This window comes from Crotalus tigris, unplaced genomic scaffold, assembly GCF_016545835.1.
Source record: "Crotalus tigris isolate CLP2741 ecotype Arizona unplaced genomic scaffold, ASM1654583v1 scf7180000021329.891317, whole genome shotgun sequence".
NCBI classification, from domain to species: Eukaryota; Metazoa; Chordata; class Lepidosauria; order Squamata; family Viperidae; genus Crotalus; species Crotalus tigris.
Genome location: NW_024098456.1, coordinates 325,280 through 347,658, shown reverse-complemented (window position 1 = coordinate 347,658; position 22,379 = coordinate 325,280). Strand labels below are relative to the sequence as shown.

Sequence of the window (22,379 nt, the reverse complement as noted above, 5' to 3'; positions counted from 1 at the left end):
AGCTCCGAGTATATTCTTAAGTTCTGAGTATGCAATGGACTCGAGCAGAGCTGGTGTAACCAAGTTCTTGGCAATGTCAAATGTTGCCTGACCACACACACACACAGCAGCATTGCAGCCTTCATACCGTTGTCTCAAACTTGGTTAACCCGCAGGTAATTTTTAACTCTCGCGATGTAGGAGTTCCACTTCTCTGGATGAGTGACGTCGAATTTGGAGAGTTTTCTGATCTTAGCCATGGTGAATTTTTTGCGGGCCTCTCAATGTCTCGTGCTGTGCAGACTTCCATGGAACTTCCAGAGCAGATCCTTGGAAGCACTCTCCTCCAGCGTTTCCATACTGGTAGGATAGAGTGAGTGGGGGGGACACCATTCTGACCAAGCATCTGCTAGGCCTAATTCCCATAGTGACTCAGCTCTTCATGGTGAGGCAGCATGATCCCACCTTTGTTGCCAGTGTTATGTATTCGGTTTGATGCGACATTGAAGAGGCAGTAGGTGAAAAACAACTTTCTTTATTTTTAAGTCAAAAATGAAACTGAACAACCAATACTCCACCCATACTTATAAACTCAGCCTAAAGGAACACAGTATTCTCCCACTTAAATGCATAATAAGTAGTTTGAAGACAGAAAGTCTGGCATGTTTGCCACGTCGCCAGCTAACCGTTTCTTCACAGTCCTCAGCATCTTAATTCACAGACTTTCCTCAATATATTACAGCTACAAACAAAGAAAAATTAGTTTAACACAGACAAAGAAAAATCTGCAAGAATTTGCCATAATATCAGAAATATAAAAAACATTTTATTGTTTAGGATTTCAAAACAAAACTGAGGATAAGAAAAAAAAGATTTGATAAAATGGACCATAGAGCTGTCACTAGAGTTTGAGGGATAAAAGATGAAAAGAGAAATTGAGGGAGAAGGAAAGTGGAAGCTTCTTAACAAATATAATTGGGTGAAACTCCCCCTCAAAAGCGTCTTACTCAACATGTCTTTTCCATTTTTAACAACACTTATAAAAATACAGGAAGAATCCCCTGGCAAGCTGAACACACTGATTCAAAGAGCTGCCTGGAAAAAGAAGAAGGTGAGAGCTAGACTCAAGAGAGATGATTTAACCTACCAGATAGAGTACTACATGACTAAACACTTGTTTGAATATGGTTAAAAGAATAGTTAAATTCTGGATATGAATGGATTTTATAGCAAGAGATTTGTAAATAGTATAGTATCACTTTATGATACGGGAAATGTAAAAATAATGGGATGAATTAAACAAACAAAATGTTTTGGTTATTTAAATATAATCAATTTTGAGAAAATTATAATTGATAAGAAATGTTTTGATTACTGTAGGAAAATTAAGCTTACATAAGAATTCTGAGAACAGGACTTACAGTGATTTACATAAGATGATTTTTTGCAAATGCATTTGTAAAACAAGCTGATTAGAAAAGATGCTACATATGGATGTTATTGTTATTCATATAAATATTAAAAATATATATTCAACTTTACATGTATTGAAAATACTAACAACTATATTTGCTCAATGTTGGTAAAAGGAGAATATTATTGGAAGAAGAGAAGATCAAGAAAAGGTATTTCTAGTTAGTATATTGATTATGAAATCATAGAAATTAACTATTATTGATTGTTGTTAAATATATGAACCCAGACAACACGTTGTTTACCAAGTACTAATGATTGTTATTATAAAAAATCAATAAAATATATTAAAAAAATGAAAACCTCAATAAACATTTCTCATATGAAATTCTTGAACACAATTTGTGTATTTTTTTTGTAAAATACACAAACAGGATTATTTACTTTCAAATGCTTTCTCCTAATAAATCCATTGTTTATAGATTTTCTGTACTACATCCATATTGGAAATATGTAAAGTTGTATTAAATTCAATATTTCATACTATTCTAATTTTTTTATCTGTTAACTGTCTTTTGCAGAATAACTGTTGTGATAATTATCTCTGACACTTTGGAATCAAACAAAGGATACAAACTTTTGTCTAAGTATTCTGACAGTATCATCTGGTGGTTAAGTCAACGAACTGGGGAAAAATGAGCAGGGGTCCAGCACTACCCAACTGGGTATCCTTGCAGGAAACTTCCTCTCTCAGCTACTATTTAAAATGCTGGCAAGAAAATTGAACATGTATGTCTCTGTAGTAATTAACAATCAGATATGATTCAATGCACCACAACTCCAACCTTACCAGAGATAAGTCAAATCTGATAAATAAATTTAAAAAACCCTTTGAACTTTATATAATATATTGGAAAGTGGAAAATTGTTGTGAAAATATGTACATTTGCATCTTATTTGTATCATCTCTCTTGCTTTCTCTTATTTGAAAATAAGAAGATGTACAACATATTCTACTTAAAAGAACAATATTTTTTACCAAAAAGTCTTGAAAGAGCAACCTTGATGTCTTTGTTCCTCATGCTGTAGATTAATGGATTCAACATAGATGGAATAATGGAATACATTATTGTTATTATGAAGTTTGGATGTGATTCACTGTCACCTGTAGGTCTGAGGTAAGCAAGGCAAGAAGTAAACAAAAATATGAAGAAAACAACCAGATGCGGTAAGCAAGTAGAGAAGGCCTTTTTTCTTCCTAGAACAGAAGGAATTCTCAAAACTGCTGAGAAGACATGCACATAACTCACAATGACAAAGGCAAAACAACCAATGGCTAACATAGCACTGAAAATTTGAAATCCTTCAGATACATATAATTCAGAACAGGCGATCTTAAGTAAATATGGAACTTCACAGAAAAATTGGTTTATACTATTAGAACAGAAAGGAGTCATAAAAGTGAAAACAGTGTGTAATGAAGCATTAAGAAGGCTGGCAGTCCATACACCAGCAATGATCTTGGCGCAGGCCTTCCTGTTCATTATCATTTCATAATGTAAAGGCTTACAAATGGCAAAATATCGATCATAGGCCATGACAGTGAGGAGAGAAATATTACAACTCAGGAAAAACAACAAAAACAGGACTTGGGCAATACAGCCAGAATGAGAAATACTTCTTAAATCTGTAAGAAAATTAAAAAGAGTTTTAGGAATAATGACTGATACTGAGCCAATGTCCTGCATGGCTAAATTCATCAGGAAGAAGTACATGGGGGTGTGAAGATGGTGATCACAAACAACAGCTGAGATGATGAGAAGATTCCATGTCACAGTCATTAAATAGAGTATCAGTAGCAAAACCACATGCATAATCTGTAGTTCCCAAATCTTTGAAAATTCCCAGAGAAGAAACTCAGAAGTATCATTATCCATTCTTAAACATTACACCCTAGAAGAATAGGACAAAAAAATTGTTAAAATATTTTCTATTCAGTACAGTTTGAAATGATTTGCAGAAGGATGGATTAGCTTTTAGTGAAGATTACCTTAAAACTTAATTCTAAAAAAATGTTGAAACATTCTGAGTATTATGAAAATATGTTTTTTTAAAAAATTCAGGATACCTCTGACAGATATTTAACCACTGTCAATTCTTATGGATTTTCTTTATAATCTTGGTTTTAGAGATACTTGAAATTATTGATTTAATTAAAACCATTTTCTAACACTAACTTAATCAGATGTAAGCGCCTAAAGCAACAAGATTGCTTTCATCAAATCAAATAAAAGCTTCTGGAAATTGGAAATAAATGCAAATATATTCAAACATGTCAATGTGAAAATAGTTGAGATTGCTTCTCTTTTCTAAAATAGTTTATTCCTCTTCAACCAGCATAGTTCAGGTAGTAGAATACACTTACAATTTCTACTAAATGCCTTCCTTTAATTGTTATAGAAATAAGTTACTTGGGTTGGGTTGGGATTAGCCATATTTATGTATTTTGCTGCTTGTAGATGGAGATAATTTTTTGTTGCATTATTTTTAAGCCATCATTTTTTAAATAAATATTAATGGCTCTAAATGAACTGGGGGTTTGAATTACAATATTTGTTATACCATTTGAATGACCTTGTCATTTTAACCTTTATCTGCAGACTGAAAAAAAATGGCTTAAAATCAGAACCTCAATTCTATTTGACAACATAATTTGAATTAAGAATTCTGTATGGTCAGCTTTTTTATCAAGTGAATGAAAATGTTTTTAAAGAGTCCATTTTACATACTGATACAGCCCTAGATTTTAAATATCAATAGATTACAGGAAAATAATTGAAATTAAATTACATGAGACCATGGTAATCCTTCTTAGTCAAGCAAATCGCATTAACCTGAATAATTGAAGATTGTTTGTGCAATTACTAAAGGTGGAGGTAAAGGGGAAAACTATGGGATAAGTTATTATTTGCTTTACTTGATTAATTTAGGATGCTTAAAGTTTTGGTGTTGTTTATTTTCATAATAAATGTTACTGAAGAATGATTTAGGCAGCCAACACTTATAAATATAATCTGCATTTTGTTGGAATTTTAATTGCAAAGGAAAGGGAAGACATATGAATATTTATTTAATTGAAGAAAGGAACAAATAATATGTAATTCAAAATAAATATAGGTAATTGACTTACCATCTTCATCCATTTTTATTCATGCAGATTTTTATTTTATTTTTTTTCTTGTTCTCCTTCCAAAGTCATCAGTAAAATTTTATATTGTACTGTATTTCCATGAGATTTTATCTATTTTGTTCTTGTCATTTCCCCAAGGACTTTTTTTTTTAAAAAGGAACAGTTTCAATTCATTGCATAGATAACCTATTGGGGGCTGGGTAAATTTAAAAATAAAATAAAAGACATTGCCCAGGTGTCTTTATTATTATAATGGAGGATCGAGAGAACTAATTTGCAGGCTCAATAATTAAATAGTCATGAGCACTAAATCTGACTTTTTCAGATTTATGACAGTCTAAGCTGTCTCAACTTTATAATGTTTTAGTTTCAGATTAAGGATGATATGATATTAACTCCTTCTATAGTTTATTTTGTTTTTCTGGAGTAACCCCAGAAGAATTTTGCTGCTGTTCATGCAGCAAATTTTATAATTGTGATAAGAAAATTTGGTGTTTTTAACTTCTGGTTTGCCGCCATGGCTGCCATGGACGTCTGGAAGGTGAGCTCCATCTTCTGCATCCAGTTTCACTTCTCTGGGGATCCTGGAAAGGGTCAAAAGTTGCCCTTTAGGGGTGACCAGCAAGGAGGGGACCCCGCTTGATCACGGGAGGGTGGTAGCCCTTCCGCTCGATCCAGGCAGCCCTCCAAACTGGCAGACAAAAGACTGGCCATAGCAATATGGCTCATCACTAGGCTGCAGACAGTTGAAGTCACACTTACCACCAGGCAATTATAAAGCAGCATGGATGAGACTGGGTGAGAGCTACCTCTCTTAAATCCTAACTATCTTTTTTACCTGCATAAGCTGCTTAAAGTACTTTTCCCCCTGTGGAGAGGGAAGGGAGATTTTATCCCTCCCTCTAGAAACAGTGCCGACTGACTATCCAGGGGAGTTTAAAACGTTGAAAGAATAGCTTGATCCTAATTGGAATTCTGTTTTGTAAAGTTTGTGGACTAAAAGATTTTATATTTTTACTGAAGATATGGGCTTTTACTTATAAAAAAGAAGCAAAAGTGAAAAGATTATAAAAACTTTGGACTTAAAAGAAAACTTTAAATGGTAGGGGTGACATCTTGTGGCTAAACCTGATACTACAACTTGTTATTGCTTAAAGATTTGGCCAGTAGCCCATACAATAGATAATACTTATGTAACCTTGAGATATCAGCTGTGAGTTATGTTCCATATTGAGTGACAAAGTTTTTTTCTGCATTCTCTGATTGTACAGCTTTTAACCTAATACACTACTAAGAGAATATGGATGAAGATAAGGAACAGATTCTCTCTATGTTCAAAGGAATTCATCAAACTATTCTTACAGCTACTGATGAAATAAGAGGTTACAGAAAAGAACAAGATGTCAGTCCAGATATACGAACTCAAACTTTGATTACAATTAAAAAATCAACTACACAGAATATAACAGAAAAGTGGAACAATTAAATATTATGACAGAAGATTCAACTGATCAACAAATACAATTAATAGAAAATCCAGAAAAGGGACTGACAATATGGAAAAATGAAAAGACTTTCTATATAAATCAGAAGGAACCTGAGGATCAAGAAGAAGAACAGATTGAAGAGAAGATAAACAGTTCAGGACAACTATGTTGAGATGGAAAAATAGAGGGATGATTTAGTCCTCCCCAAAAAATGGTGACCAGATTTTTTTTTTTACATCAAACAATATACATAACAGCACAGGGAGATTTATTTGATGACTCAAAAGCATGGAAGTGGAAGACGCTTTGGCAAAGAAAGAAAGCCAGAATAAGACTGAAGAAAATTGGGGTTTTGACTTCTTCATGAGAATTAAAATAGAATATACTCAAATAGATAAGATGTGTACTTTGAATACTATATATTGTTATGAGTTGAGATGAAGAAAACTTTGGTCATTTAAAACTTAGAAGTATAAATATTAACAGTTAGATTTGAACATTGATCTGCTTATAAAGATTAAATGTAAAGGTAATTAAGATATATATATAAGCTAAAATTTATCAATGAATGTAATAAATATGTTTTACTTAGCGGTAATAATAAAATTATTAGCTTAAATATGGGATAGTAGATATTAAGAGAAAAAGAGAGGAAGTATTAAATGTTGAAATAAGAGAAATTTTGGTTACTAAATTTAAGATATTTGGAAATTACCAAAAAATATGACTATTATATTGTATTATTAATTTGTTGATGTAAGATGGTGAGAATTCAAATAGATAAGATGTGTATCCTGAACATTAGATCTTGTGATGAATTGTGATAAATAACTGGGGTTATTTAAAACTTGAAAATTATAAATATTAAATGTTAAATTTAAATATTAATGGGAAACTAAAAATTGGGAAAAACTAACCAGGATTGTCTAAAAAGATTGAATGTTAAAACAACTAGGATATATATAAACTAAAAATCATTGATAAATGTAAGAAAGTTATTTTTATTTAATTGATATAATAAGAATTGTATTAATTTAAATATGAGACAGTAAATATCAAAGAGAGGAAACATTTAATGTAATAGTTTGAGATCTATACTAAAGATATTTGCATGTTATTGAATTATTGACCAACTCAGCTTTTTTGTTGCTTTTTAAATATAAAACTAGAAAATCAATAAAATTTTCTAAAAAAAAGAAAATGTGATGTTTTGAATTCTTGTTTAAATAACAAAAGGATAGTGACATGCAGCATTATTCTTTTATTTTTCACATACTGTAAGTCCGTGGTTCCTAACCTTTTCTATACCCCACACCCCTAGAACACTTCTGATATATTTTCGCATCCCTTACAAAAGTTCAAAATGAATTATGCATATATATTATAATTTTGAAACTTCTAAAGCCAAGTTTTTGCACCCCCTGGAATATCATCTCACACCCCCAATTGGAAACCCCTGCTGTAAGTGATCCCTACAAATGCTTTTCAGCCCATTTGCTGTGTATTATTTTGAATGTCCAAAATTTTGCTGATTGAGAGTTGTTCCCAGTCATATTTTGGAGAGATGGAAATCATGATAGGAAGATTGAAAATTTATTGTGAAAATACAGTAAAAACAGAATACATTTTTAGGTGATGTAATATCTTTCTCTTTCTCTCTCACACACAAACATTTCAAGAAACATTTTGCACAGTTTCTCCTTCATACCTCAAAATGTCAGGAAGTTGTGTTGCAAACTCACAGAAATTGCCACAATTTTCCAAAATTTTATTTTTTCAGGAATGATGGCTCCTAGATTTTGGATATATTCTGTAAAGTAGCCCATTTGTATTAAATATATGTTTTCTGAATTCCTTTCCCTGTATGGTAACCTTGAATATGAAGTATTTTGTAGGCTAATTTTTTTTTATTATTTTTAACTGGCTTTAAGCAAGGGATTGGCTGCATCACAGAAAAATTGGGAAGCATGTTTTTGGAAAATAAATCAGGAGACTTTAAACTAAAAATGAGGTGGAAACAGCCCAGCATCCGTATGTTTTTCAAACCTTTCATTGCTGGTTTCAGTACAGGTAGTCTTTATAACCATTTGTTTATTGATCTTTCAAAATTAAATAGCAGTGAAAAAGTGAGTTATGAAAGTTTTTCATACTATGACCATTGCAGCATCCCTATGGTCATGTGATCAAAACTTGGCAACTGGCATATGTTTATCACAGCTGCACTGTCCCAGAGTCATGTCATCACCATTTGTAACCTTCCCAGTTGGCTTCTGAAAAGCAAAATCAATGAGAGAAACCACATTTGCTTGATGAGTAAATGATTCACATAATGTCTGCAGTGATTCGCTATACAAAATTGCAAATCACTGCAGACATTATGAATGTTTTTCATACTATGACCATTGCAGCATCAATGTGATGCTGTCATGTGATCAAAACGTGGCAACCGGCATATGTTTATCACAGCTGCACTGTCCCAGAGTCATGTCATCACCATTTTTAATCTTCCCAGCTGGCTTCTGAAAAGCAAAATCAATGAGAGAAGTCACATTTGCTTAATGAATAGATGATTCACATAATGACTGCAGTGATTTGCTAAAATACAGTGGCAAAAAAGGTTATAAAATTGGGTAAAACTCACTTAATAACTGCTTTGCTTAGCAATGGAAATTTTGGGCTCAATTGTGGTCACAAGATGAGGACTACTTGTACAGATGAACTGTCTGCCTTTTTGAATCTACTCTTTACCACTTCAAGATTTTCATTGTTAATTTGAAAATAGGTTATTCATGTTGGTTTGGTTTGTTATTATTCGCAGAAAAACTGGGAAGCATGTTTTTGGAAAATAAATGGCTCAACTTATCAGGAGGGCTTTAAACTAAAAATGGGATGGAAGTGTGATCAATCTTTAGACTCCCTAGGGCAATCTTTAGGACCTTTGGGACATAATTCCAGACATAAATCCCAACAATCACATAATGAAATAGAGAGTGATGGGAAGGATGGATGGAAAACCAAGTTATGAAGTAGGAGATAAAAGAAGCATACCCAAGACTCATAAAGGATTCAATGCTCATGTTTAGGGAACAAACAGGATGAACTTGAGGTACTAGTAAATAAAGGCAGATATAATATTGTTGCTTTTGCTGAAATTAATGATTCAAATGTACTGACAGAAGGATAGAACTTATTCAAAAGAAACAGACCTAACAAAAGTGGAGGTGGAGTTGCATTATATATAAAAGATTACTATATCTCTACAGAAATGCACAAAACCAAAGATGAAACCCCACTAGAATCCACATGGGTCTATATAAAAGGGGGAAAATGACATTGTTACAGGTGTATACTCTAGGTCACCCAACCAAACAGAAGAAATAAATGGACTTTTTGCTAGTCAATTAATAAATGTATGTAAGAAACATACCACAATAGTAATGGGAGACCTTAACTACCCTGATATCAATTGGGAGATAAACTCTGCAAAAGTGGGAGACCAAACAGATTCCTAACCAACCTAGCTGAGGATTCTGTCATCCAAAAGAGAGAGGAGGGAACTAGAGGAAAAGCTATACTAGACCTAATTCTTATAAATAAAGAAGGAATAGAAGGAATTGAAGTTGCCAGAACTTTGGGCAAGAATGACAACATCATATTGGAATTCAATATAATGTTAACACAAGCAATAAAACATAACCCAATCATGACTTATATTATTATTATTAATAATAATGATAATAATAATAATCATCATCATCATCATCATCATCATCATCATCGAGTAAGGACTCGATAGGTAGACAAAATGCCAAATCCAGTTTGAACATCTGGCTGACTGTGCGATGATCCATAATAATAATCCCCCAGTGAGACACTACCTTGACATGGTTGTGGGGCTTGTGTACTCTGAGGAAGATGAGAGCTATGTCAGAGGTTCAACCATACTGGACAGGTCTCATCAGAAGAGTCAGACAAAGAGTGTCTCTCCCATAAAAAATATGGTGAGACGTAAATTGCAGAATGCCATACAGGTTCGGACGTCGCCCGGGTTAACAAGGTCCGCACTAGATATCGGAGTCCCTGGATATCTGGTGAAAAATGGGTTACAGGACTCAGGACTGTTGGCTGAGCAACCAGGGCCAGCAGCTGCAGAACTACTGGAAGAAAAGATGTTTACCGGTCGCAGATAAACAGTGATTGAAAACAAAGAAATAATGATCTGTTACTACAGATCAAGTCAAACAAGAAGAGGATATCTAAAGCGAATGCACCAGTTCTGGAAAGAACAACATCCAGAATCAGAAATAACAGAACAGAGACTAGCAGATCAACGCCAATTTATAACATGAAATAAAGTATTCACAGAAACAAAATTAGACGAACTGCAAAGGTTTACCCAGGGCAAAGAAATCAAAGCCTTACCAGAAGTAATTCAGAATGTAGAGGCAAACCAGGGGGAGTTGGCAGTGAAGGAATCCAGCAGAGATATACAACTGTTCTCATTTGGAAACCAGGCACCTCTTCCTCAGGAAGAACAAAACCCTCTAACTAAAGAAATAAAAGAATTGAAACAAAGAATAACTGAGCATCTAGAACAGCACAAAAACAATAGAATAAGGCTACCTGCATTGAAGCTTGTTCCAAAGAAACAGCTAGCACAAGCATTAAAAGATGCAAATACTGCAATATCAAGTATAAGCACCAATTCACTGCAAGAAACAAACCAACTAATGTACAGCACAGCTGCAGTTATAACAGAATACCTGGGATGCAAAATCAACAAAAAGAAAAACAAACAAACAGTGCACCAGAAAAATGGAAGGTTAGACTAGAAAATAAGATCAGCAAGTTAAGATCACATGCAAGCAAGCTAGAACAGATGAAAGAAAAGAAGCTGAAGAACAAGAAGACCAAAGAATACCTAATCAAGAAATACCACTTAGAAACAAGGAAGATCAAGGAAGCACTGGAAATAATAAAGCAACAAATAACAGCTATAGCCAGGAAAATCAGTAGATATGAAGCTCGAATTGCAAACTATAGGCAGAACCTCCAATTTCAATCCAATCAGAAACGTTTCTACCAATCCATCAATGGAGAAACTGCAAGGAATCAGTCAGTACCTGACAAGGAAGAAACAGTGCAGTTCTGGAAGCAGATATGGGATAACCCAAAGAAATACAACAAGGATGCGGCTTGGTTAAAAGAGGTGGATGCAAATAAAACAGAAGTTGAAATGAAAGAACTAGTAATAACAACAAAAATGGTAGAAAAAAGAGCAAAGAAAATCAAAAATTGGTCAGCACCAGGTGAAGATGAACTGCATGGGTTTTGGTTGAAACATCTAACTGTTATACACCCACTCATTGCCAAACATTTCAACAATATACTACAAGGAGGAGAAATTGAAAAGTGGCTAACAACTGGGAAAACCTACCTAATAATGAAAAATCCAGCAAAAGGGGCAACACCAGGTAACTACAGGCCAATTACCTGCTTACCAACAACTTTCAAATTACTAACTGGTGTAGTAGCTGATGCAGTGCAACAGCATCTAGTTGAAAACAATCTCTTTTCACCTGAGCAGAAAGGAAACCGCCCCAATAGCAGAGGAACAAAAGATCAACTCCTAACAGACAAAATGATCTTGGAAAACTGCAAGAGAAGGAAGACCAACCTGAATGTGGCATGGATTGACTACAAAAAGGCATTTGACTCTCTGCCACATGATTGGATAATAAAGTGCCTAGAAATAACAGGAGTCAGTAGAAACATCAGAAAATTTGTGCAAAGATCGATGGAACAATGGAAGACACAGTTGCAGATCAATGGTGAGAGGCTGGGAGAGGTTAATATCAAGAGAGGAATATTTCAAGGAGATTCATTATCACCATTACTATTTGTTATTGCATTGTTTCCTCTGTCAACAATACTGAATAACTCAGGACATGGCTATCAACATCAAAAACATCTGCCAGACTATCCCACCTCCTTTACATGGATGATCTGAAGCTGTATGGAAAAACATCATCTGAAATAGAATCGCTGCTCAACACTGTCCGTATATATAACCAAGATATTGTAATGGAGTTTGGCTTGGACAAATGTGCCACACTTACTATCAAACAAGTAAAAATAGTGAAAACTGAAGGAATCAAGATGCCCCACGAAAATAACATTAAGAGTCTGGATGAGGAAGAGTACTACAAATACTTGGGTATCCTTCAAGCTGACAACATCAAGCACACTGAAGTCAAGAAAAAGATTAGAGGTGAATACATCAAGAGAGTGAAGAAGATCTTAAAGTCCAAACTCAATGGAGGAAATACCATAAAGGCAATCAATACCTGGGCAATCCCAGTCATTAGGTACACAGCTGGAATAGTGGACTGGACTCAAGCAGAACTAAAAGCAATGGATAGGCAGACCAGAAAAATAATGACAATGAATCATGCCCTTCATCCACGCAGTGACATTGATAGACTTTATCTACCAAGGCAAATAGGTGGGCGTGGAATGCTACAAGTACATCAGATGGTTGAAGAAGAAAAAATGGCTTTGGAAGAATATCTGAAGAACAATGATGAAGATGCACTGAAATTAGTATATCAGGAAGGCTTACTAACTACTGGAGAGACCAAACTGGCCTACAAGAAAGACCAAATGAAGAACAGAATAGAGGCATGGGAAGACAAAGCACTACATGGCCAATACATGAAAAAAATAGCTGGGAAAGCAGATAACAATAAACCTGGCAATGGCGAAGAGCAGGAAAATTGAAGAAAGAGACCGAGGGACTAATTCTGGCTGCACAAGACCAAGCCTTAAGGACAAATGCACACAAAGTCAAAATTGAGAAGACAGCAACAGACAGTAAGTGCCGCCTATGCAAAGACCTGAAGAAACAGTGGACCACTTGGTAAGCTGTTGCAAGAAGATTGCACAGACTGATACAAGCAGCGGCATGACAAAGTAGCAACAATGGTGCATTGGAAGATCTGCAAAAAATATCATTTGCCTGTAAGCAAAAACTGGTGGGATCATAAAATAGAGAAAGTCATAGAAAATGATAAAATTAAACTGCTCTGGGACTTCAGAATTCAAACAGACAAGCACCTGCAACATAACACCCCAGACTTAACAATTGTCGATAAGAAAGACAAAAAAGTCTGGATAGTGGACGTGGCAGTGCCTGGAGATAGCAGAATAGAAGAGAAAGAACTGGAGAAGATAACAAAATACAAAGACCTACAAATAGAAATAGAAAGACTGTGGCAAAAGCAAGCAAGGGTAGTACCAATAGTCATAGGCTCCTTGGGTGCAATCCCAAAACAACTGGAGCACCACTTGAACACCATTGGCATTGTCAAATTCGCTATTAATCAATTGCAAAAGGCGGCCTTATTAGGAACTGCTTCCATCCTGCGACGATACCTGTAATACCATCAAACATCCACATCTGCCTATCCCAGGTCCTGGGTAAGGATTAGATAGGTAGACAAAATGCCAAATCCAGTCTGAACATCTGGCTGACTGTGTGATGATCGATATAATAATAATAATAATAATAATAATAATAATAATAATAATAATAATAATAATAATAATAATAATAATAATAAAGTTGGAAGAGACCTTGGAGCTCGTCGAGTCCAACCCCCTGCTCAGGCAGGAAACCCTACACCATTTTGGTCAAATAGCTGTCCAGTCTCTTCTTAAAAACTTCTAGTGTTGAAGCATTCACCGCTTCTGGAAGCAGGTTGTACCATTGGTTAATTGTTCTAACTATCAGGAAGTTTCCTCTTAGTTCTAGGTTGCTTGTCTCCTTGATTAATTTCCATCCATTGCTTCTTGTCCTGCCCTCAGATGCTTTGGAGAATAGCTTGACTCCCTCTTCTTTGTGGCAGCTCCTGAGATATTGGAACACTGCTATCATGTCCCCCCTCATTCTTCTCTTTGTTAAACTAGACATACTCAATTCCAGCAGCCGTTCCTCATATGTTTTAACCTCCAGTCCCCTAATCATCTTTGTTGCTCTTCTCTGTACTCTTTCTAGAGTCTCAGCATCTTTTTTACATCGTAGTGAGCAAAACTGGAAGCAGTATTCCAAGTGTGGCCTTACCAAGGCATTGTAAAGTGGTATTAATATTCCACGTGATCTTGATTCTATCCCTCTGTTAATGCAGCCCAGCACTAAGTTGGCTTTTTTGGCAGCTGCAGCATACTGCTGGCTCATATTTAAATGATTGTCCACTAGGACTCCGAGGTCCCTCTCACAGTTACTATTATTGAGCAAGGTACCCCCTATACTATACTATACCTGTACATTTGGTTTTTCTTGCCTAAATGTAGAACCTTATTTTTTTCACCATTGAATTTCATTTTGTTAGATAGCACCCAGTGTTCAAGTCTGTCCAGATCCTCCTGTATCTTAAGCCTGTCTTCTGGGGTGTTGGTTATTCCTGCCAGCTTGGTATCATCCACAAATTTGATGAGTTCCCCACCTATCCCTTGTCCAAATCATTGATGAAGATGTTGAAGAGCACTGGGCCTAGAACAGAGCCCTGGGGCACCCCACTACACACTTCCCTCCATGTAGAGATAATTTTAACAAACTCAGAGAGAGCCTTGGAAAGATTCTATCTAATAAAATATTAAAGGGGAAAACAATTCAATAAACTTGGGAAACTCTGAAAAATATGATCAGAAAGGCTCAGTTCAGCACAATACCACAGAAAAAGAAAACAAGAAACCCAAGAAGAAACCAGCTTGATTGCAAAAAGATCTCTCTGATAAACTGAAAGACAAAAAGGACAAGGGTGAAAGATCATTCTCTGATCTTCTAGGTTGGTTTCTGAACATTTTGTTACCAGGCTAGGTAACATCTTCAGTAGAGTTTAGGAGATGTCAGTGTTCTTATGTTTATAAGGGCTTCAGGTATGAGTGTGTCAAGTGAGAGACTATGATGGGTCAGGTGGTGGGTCTGGTGGTGGGGAGGTTAATTAGGTCAGGGTCATTGGTATATGGACTATTGGTGGAGCTTGTGTGGATTGGTTGAGGATCGATGCTATCTCTGGTTGGCTGTGCAGTTGATTTGGATTCTGAAGGGTTTGTAGGATGATTGTAGATCAATGACTGTATTGATGGGATTGCTTGTGGAGTGGCAGGCTTGAATGAACTCACAAGCATGGTGGGTGGTAGCATGGCTGATGATTTTTGTGTTGCTCCAATTGAACTGGTGCTGTTTGGTGATGGTCTGAGTAGAGATTAATGATTTAGGATCATGGTGTTTGACTGTTTTTTAATTGGCACGATGTTTGTCCCATGTAGAATTGATTCTAATGGTTATGGTTGATTTTGTAGATTATATTGTTTCTTTTATCCTTCTGTATCTTGTCTTTGGATCTGGATAATTTCTGGTGGAGTGTATCGGTAGATTTGTGGGCTATTGCTATTTCTAGGGATTGGAGAATTCTGGGGTTCATTTCTAATATCCCTTTTGTGTATGGTAAGGTTAATTTTTGCACGTGGTGTGTTGTGGTTTGGGTGCTGTGTGTGATGTTTTTGGGATAGTCATTATCGGGAAAGACATCAAGCAGCTATTCCTTTTTTGCTTTTCTTAATGTTGTGGTGCTGCAGTATGTCCTAGCCCTTTTGAAGAGGGTCTGGACACAGTAACTTTTGTGTGCTATGAGATGGTGGCTTGCAAAGTTGACGATCTGAATTGTTTACATGGGTTTGTGGTAGATAAGGGTGTCCAGTTCTCTGTTGTCTATTCTCCTTATGTTGATGTCAAGGAATGGGAGTCTCTTGTCTGTTTCCTCTTCTTATGTGAATTTGATCCCAGGGAATATGTTATTCAGTAGGTGGTCTGTTTCTTCAATTTGGAAACTTTTGATGATGAAGAAAGTGTCATCGGCATAGTGTGTCCATAATTTTGGTTGGATGGTGGGTAGAGCTATGGATTCAAGTCACTACATGACTGCTTCTGCTATTAGGCCTGATATGGATGATCCCATTGGGATATTGTACCTTGTATTTACTTGTAGATTTTCCCAATTACCTTGAAGTAAGTTTCATGATGGTTTCTGTGGATGTGAAATGTTTTGTAGTGGCATCATCTTTGCGGATATGGTGTCTAGTGAGTATGTAATGTATGGCTTGCTTAGCCAATGTCAATTGAGGTGAAGAGGGCAGTGATGTCAAAGGAGATCATAATTTCTTCCTTGTTGATTTTGGTGTATCTGAGTTTCCTCTGCAGAGTTTTTGCTACTTTTTATGTCAGTGTTCTTGGCAGAGACACAATTGGGCTTAAGAGATTTCTTGTGTACTTTGTGGAGTCCATAGAACCTGAGTGTGGAGGAGTCTTGTGGTTGCATGTGCTTTCTCTCTAGTGGTGTTAGCTGTTTTTCTTCCAAAACAAACGCAAAATGCTTTGGGTCATGATCATTGATTCTACAATTGCCTGGAAAAATATCAATGCATCACTGATGAACAAAAATCTGCTTTTTCAACTCCATTGGACAAGGTTTTAGAATGCACGATCGACAGGAATTCTAACAAAATACAAACCCAAAAATGTAACTTACTATAACAACCTAGAACTATGGATCAGAAATCTATCCAGAAGACCTCTATCTGATGACAAAAAGACTGTCCTCACACATGGCCTCAATTTGAATCACAAAGATGCTGACCTCATTGAATTCCTCACCAATCTCAACTCCATTCTCAAAATGAGCCACCTGGACCACTAGAAAACATCAGGCAACACAACAGACAAAATGAAACATTCAGCCAAAAGGACTAAATATACTGAAACAAGACAAAAGCATCATCATCCTACTGGCAGACAAAGGCGGATTGACAGCAAAGTCAAAAACAATGTCAACAACACCAAAACCTACAAAATAATCACAATGATCTGACAAAATAGCTAGAGAAAAAAAATAAAAGACACCCTAAGAAAAATGGAAAAAGCAAAATGGCTAACACCACTAGAGAGAAAGCACATGTAACCACAAGAATGCTCCACACCCAGGTTCTATGGACTCCTCAAAATACACAAGAACGGCATCCCATTATGCCCAATTGTGTCTCTGCCAGGAACACTGATAATATTAACTAGCAAAAATCCTGCAAAGAAAACTCAGACACCTGGTCAATGACTTTACCCACTCAATAAATTTCCCAGAACAATTTCTCCAATGCATCAAACACACCAAGATCAACAAAGAAGAAATTATTTTAAGCTGCCTGTAATAGGAGTGATAGTTATATGTATAAACTGTATATTGTATGTCTATTTTTCTCCTTCCTGATCAAATGCAAACATAAATAATTACATAGTTCACAATTCTTTAAAGTTAAATGATCTCTGACTAATAAATCTTGAAAGAGCAAGTTTGATATCCTTGTTTCTCAAGCTGTAAATCAATGGATTAGTCATGGGTGGAATAATAGAATAGAGCATTGTAATTATGTATTGAAGGTAGGATGGATTGTCAGATATGTCTCTTAGGTAAGCAAAGCAAGCCATAAACACAAATAGGGAGAAGACAATAAGATGTGGCAGACAAGTGGAGAAGGCCTTTTTCCTTCCTTGAACCGAAGGAATTTTCAAAACAGCAGAGAAGACATGCACATAAGACACAAGGATAAAAATAAAACAACCGAATGTTAATGTACTACTGAAAATTAGAACTCCAGTTTCAGGTGCATATACACCAGGACAGGCAATTTTAAGTAAATAAGGGATTTCACAGTAGAACTGATTGATAATATTAGAACAGAAAGGAGTAATAAAAGTGAAAATGATGTGTAATGAAGCAATGAGAAGGCTGGCAATCCATACGTTGCCAATCATTTTAGGCAGGCTTTCCTATTCATTATTATTTCATATTGTAAAGGACTACAAATGGCAATATACCGATCGTATGCCATCACAGTAAGGAGGAAAATATCGCAGGCCAAGAAAAAGGCGAAGAACATGACTTGGGCAGCACATCCCAAATGAGAAATAGTCCTAATATTCATGAGAGAATTAAAAATAGCTTTGGGGACAATGACTGAAATGGAACCAACATCCTGCATGGCTAAATTCATGAGGAAGAAGTACATGGGGGTGTGAAGGTGATAGTCACAAACAACAGCAGAGATGATGAGAAGGTTCCCTGATAATGTCATTAAATACATTATTAGTAGTAAAGCTATGTGCATAACCCGTAGCTCCCAAATTTCTGAGAATTCCCAAAGAAAAAACTGATAGGTGTCATTATCCATTCTTAATGATTACATCCCTAGAAGAAAAAATAAAAAAAATGTTAAACTATTTCCATTCAACATCATTTTGAGTTATCTGTGGAATACTGCATTTCATGGATATTAGATTAAAACCTGACCTTCCAAATTTATTCAAATATTCTGACCAATAGATTTCTATGATTGTACTTCTTTAAAGTTCAGGGTGATGACTCACAGATTTTAAACCATTAATATCATTAATATAAAACCTTAGGGCATTATTTTATAGTCTTCTGTAACAATAATTCTTCAAAACTGGGAGCCTAAAGAAAACAAATATTTCTTATCCAACAGATAAAAACTGCTGGAAGTTGGATTTAAATCCAAGTACATTTAAAGATATCAATATGATATAACTCTGGCCTCTCTTCCTCCCTCCCCCCCCCTTTTTTTTTTAAGAAAAAGAGACTTTATCTTTAACCGGCATATTGCAACTGGCAGATACAATATGCTATCATAATTGGTTGAAATGAATTTAATATACCATAATACACAAGTTTAAATTGTCATATACAACGTTTTTATCTTTTACTGGCATAATTCTAAAGTTCTGTATTAGTGTTTTATAAATTTTGCTCATTTCAGAATTACCACCTCTGTTAAACTCTTTTCTTTAATTGCTATAGAAATATGATTATTTTGATTTGGGATTTGCCACAGTTACTAATTTTAGCAACTATGGATTGTTTTTGCTTCATTTTTTTTAAAACCATCAATATTAACTTTCTTGATAAATGGCCCTTAATAAACTGCAGTCTTTGAATTATGGCATTCATAAAAGAAAAATACTTCGATCTTGTGTTCTCTACTTTGTTCTACACAAAATGGAAATTTTAAAAATGGCTTCAAATCAGAGCCTTTAATTCTATTTTACAACTTTATCTGAATTAAGAACTCTATGGAGTTGCCTTGTTTAGAAAGTAAATGAAAATGTTCTCAAAGAGTCCATTTTAAATAGTGGCACAACCTTAGGGTGTAAGTAAAAACCTTGGGTTCTGTACTAAAATGAGGACCTAATTAAAATGATTAAAGGAAAATAACTTGAAATTATTTTACAATAAGCCATGGTAAATCTTCATACTCAGCTATACCTCAGTTACTATTGTATTATTGTGTAATAACTGAAGGTGGGGGATGGATTGGAACTCTGGGAAAAAGTCTTGCTTTCCTAGTTTACTTTATTAATCTAAGATGTATTACATTCTAATGATGTTTATTTTTCTCTCTCTTCTTAAATAAAACTTACTGAAGAATCATTTCTTTGTAGACAGCCAATGCTATATTACAATATATATTTTGTTGGAATTGTAATTGCAAAAGAAAGGGAAGGAAAGAATTATGAAAATTTAAAGGAAGAAACAGACAAATAATGGACAATTCAAAATAAAATTAATGACTCACCATCTTAGTAATACATGTTTAGTCATGCAGATATCTTTATTTTTTATTATTGTCTTTCTAAAGCCATGAATAAGATATTATGCTGTGCTGAATTTCTATGAGATTTTTATCTAACTTCTCTTATTATTTCCCTAAGGATTAAAAAAAAACCTGTCTCAATTGATAGTATAAATCAGCTATTGTGAGGTGGATTTTTTTTAAGAAACAAAAGCTGTTTAAATGATTGCCAAAGTGTCTTTATTATTATAATGAGGAATTGACAGGGGACTACTAATTTGCAGGCTCACTAATGAAAAATATTTGAGCACTAAATCAGACTTTATCACTTTGTAAATAATGAAAATCTAAACTGTTACAATTTTATAATCTTTTAGTTTTAGATTAAGGATGACATTATCAACTAATTCTATCATTTATTTTGGTTTTATTAGGTAGGAAATTCAATTTCAATATAATTACTATTACTTAATAATCAAAACATTTTTGAGGCATATTGCTCATTTTTCTTTAGAAAATAAGATGGAGTTATATGCAGTGCTTTTTTTCTTAAAAAAAAGGTGCCGGAACTTACATACATCATACAACCCGCCTTGCCTACCCTACAAGGTTCCATCCAAAAAAGGTGCTGGAACTCCGTTCTGGGCTTTCTATGAGAAAAAAAGCCCTGGTTATATGAATCTGTATTCTGAGTTACTTCTATATAAATAATAGGTAATTCCTAAAAAATATGTATCAGTTGCCAAGCATCTGAATGTAAATCACAAGACCCTGGAGATGCTGCAACATTCCAACTGATTGGCGCTTCTTCTGGGCCCAGTTGGAGCCTGGCACTGATCCTGGCGCTTCCACTGAGCCCTGACAGCCCTGAAGAAGCACTGATCCTGTCACTTCCACTGAGCCCTGACAGCCCTGTAGCTCCAGCCATCTTTCATTCAGGCTTGTGCTGTGCTGCCACCGGTTCAGCTCATTCTCCTCCCCCGCTACCACTTTTCTAGGATGGTTATGTACCACCTGCCAGGTGCCAATGTACCAGAGGTGGTACCCGTACCACTGGTTGAAAAGCCCTGCCCTATACTATACCTTGCACCAATATCTGAGGGAATAGATAGGCTACAGAAGACACAACTTGGGCCGCATTAGATGACGTTGAATGATAGATTGGGTAAAAAATATGATTTCTCTGTCAGAAATAGTAGGACAAGCAAGCACAACAGAAGAAATCTATTCCCTTTTATTGAGGGGTGTTCCATAAAAGATTTTGTACTTGAAAACCAGCAGCACTTTGATTACATTCAGAACTCTATTGATCACTTCTATAGTTCATGCACCAAATATATTACCAGGGAATTTGCATGGCATATCCATAAATATCTCTGCCACCTCATTCTGGATTCCCTCAAATGTCTGAGAGATTTGCAAGGATATCACATTAAGGTATGTATTTCAGTTACCTACAGAAGAAATCACAAGGCATATAGCTTTCTTTACAAGTTTAACATATTGCAATTTATACAAACAGATGATTTACAACCTCTAAAATAGCCATTGTTATGACAGGTTTTTATGGATCAAATTTAGAATATGTGAAGAATTTCCACTTTTAAAAATTTTCAAAGGCTCAATATACTCCCAATTCTATGGGTTCTACAGTTCAGAAATTGCAAAATATATAGTTATTAGTTAAACATATGAAATTCCATATTCCTAATTTAGAAAGATATATTTCTTCATGTTATCTATGTTTTAACCAATATCAAAATTCTATATAATTCTTTCTTCAATCATTTGAAATTAATTGCACCATTTAGGGATCAAAATATAATAGAACAGATGAGTCTCCTGATGATATTAAATCTATTGAAAAATTGTACTATATACTTTTTGGAAATGTACATTTGATTCTTTTTTTCAATCCAAAATCACACCTGGGATCATGTAGACCTTGATAATAACACCTGTTATAGCTGAAATGTACATATACAGTAATTTATATATGTATGCATGCATACATGTACACATACACATATGTACAATTACTGGATATTACAAAAAGTTTCAATCTTTTCCTATGTTAAAAAATGATTGCTTAGTTTTTTAATCATTATTCTATGATATTAGTAGAACCAAACTATCTCCTATTCCCTTGCTTGTCAATATGATGACAGAGAATTTTATCTGGGCAACATAGCTTTGATTAAATCTATTTTTTTCTCATTGGTTTGATGGTGAACATGATAGGTGCAATAGTTTAAAATATATTTTAATGATCGTGGATGCTATTCCCATATTATACAAAAATGAAGACTGTAAATTTGTTCACATATTTCTGCATTCAGAAATGCTTTTAGAAGTGTTTGAAAGGCGTAAGATTCCACTCATTGTATTTATATATGTGTATAATATTTTTTTGTTTTGAAATCTAACTGACCCTATCTATCTTGTACATTTAATTTCAGTGTCTTTTCACATATCCTGAAGAAAAATAATATTAAATATATATTTTCTAAGGATAGACTTCCAAAGCGTACAAGTTAACAAATATGTAATGCTGGAAATTAGAACCTAGCCTATGTTGACTCAGCTAAGGAAATAGAAAGGTACAAATT

General features: G+C 34.9%; 1 protein-coding gene and 1 pseudogene across 1 annotated transcript; both read right to left on the bottom strand.

The window, feature by feature from the left end:
* Window positions 1-498: 498 nt before the first annotated feature.
* Window positions 499-4,639, bottom strand: LOC120320375 (olfactory receptor 14C36-like). Its single transcript, XM_039370013.1, has 2 exons — window positions 4,583-4,639; window positions 499-3,345 (listed from the first exon to the last, which is right to left on the bottom strand). Exon 2 carries the CDS (start codon window positions 3,327-3,329, stop codon window positions 2,406-2,408), a length of 924 nt encoding a protein of 307 aa, XP_039225947.1. The 5' UTR covers window positions 3,330-3,345; window positions 4,583-4,639; the 3' UTR covers window positions 499-2,405.
* An 11,905-nt stretch (window positions 4,640-16,544) lies between these two features.
* On the bottom strand, window positions 16,545-19,827 carry LOC120320359 (annotated as a pseudogene).
* Window positions 19,828-22,379: the final 2,552 nt, after the last annotated feature.

What these genes read in the sequence shown, in the direction of transcription:
- LOC120320375 (XM_039370013.1), bottom strand. Translation starts at nt 3,329, where the DNA reads ATGGATAATGATACTTCTGAGTTTCTTCTCTGGGAATTTTCAAAGATT.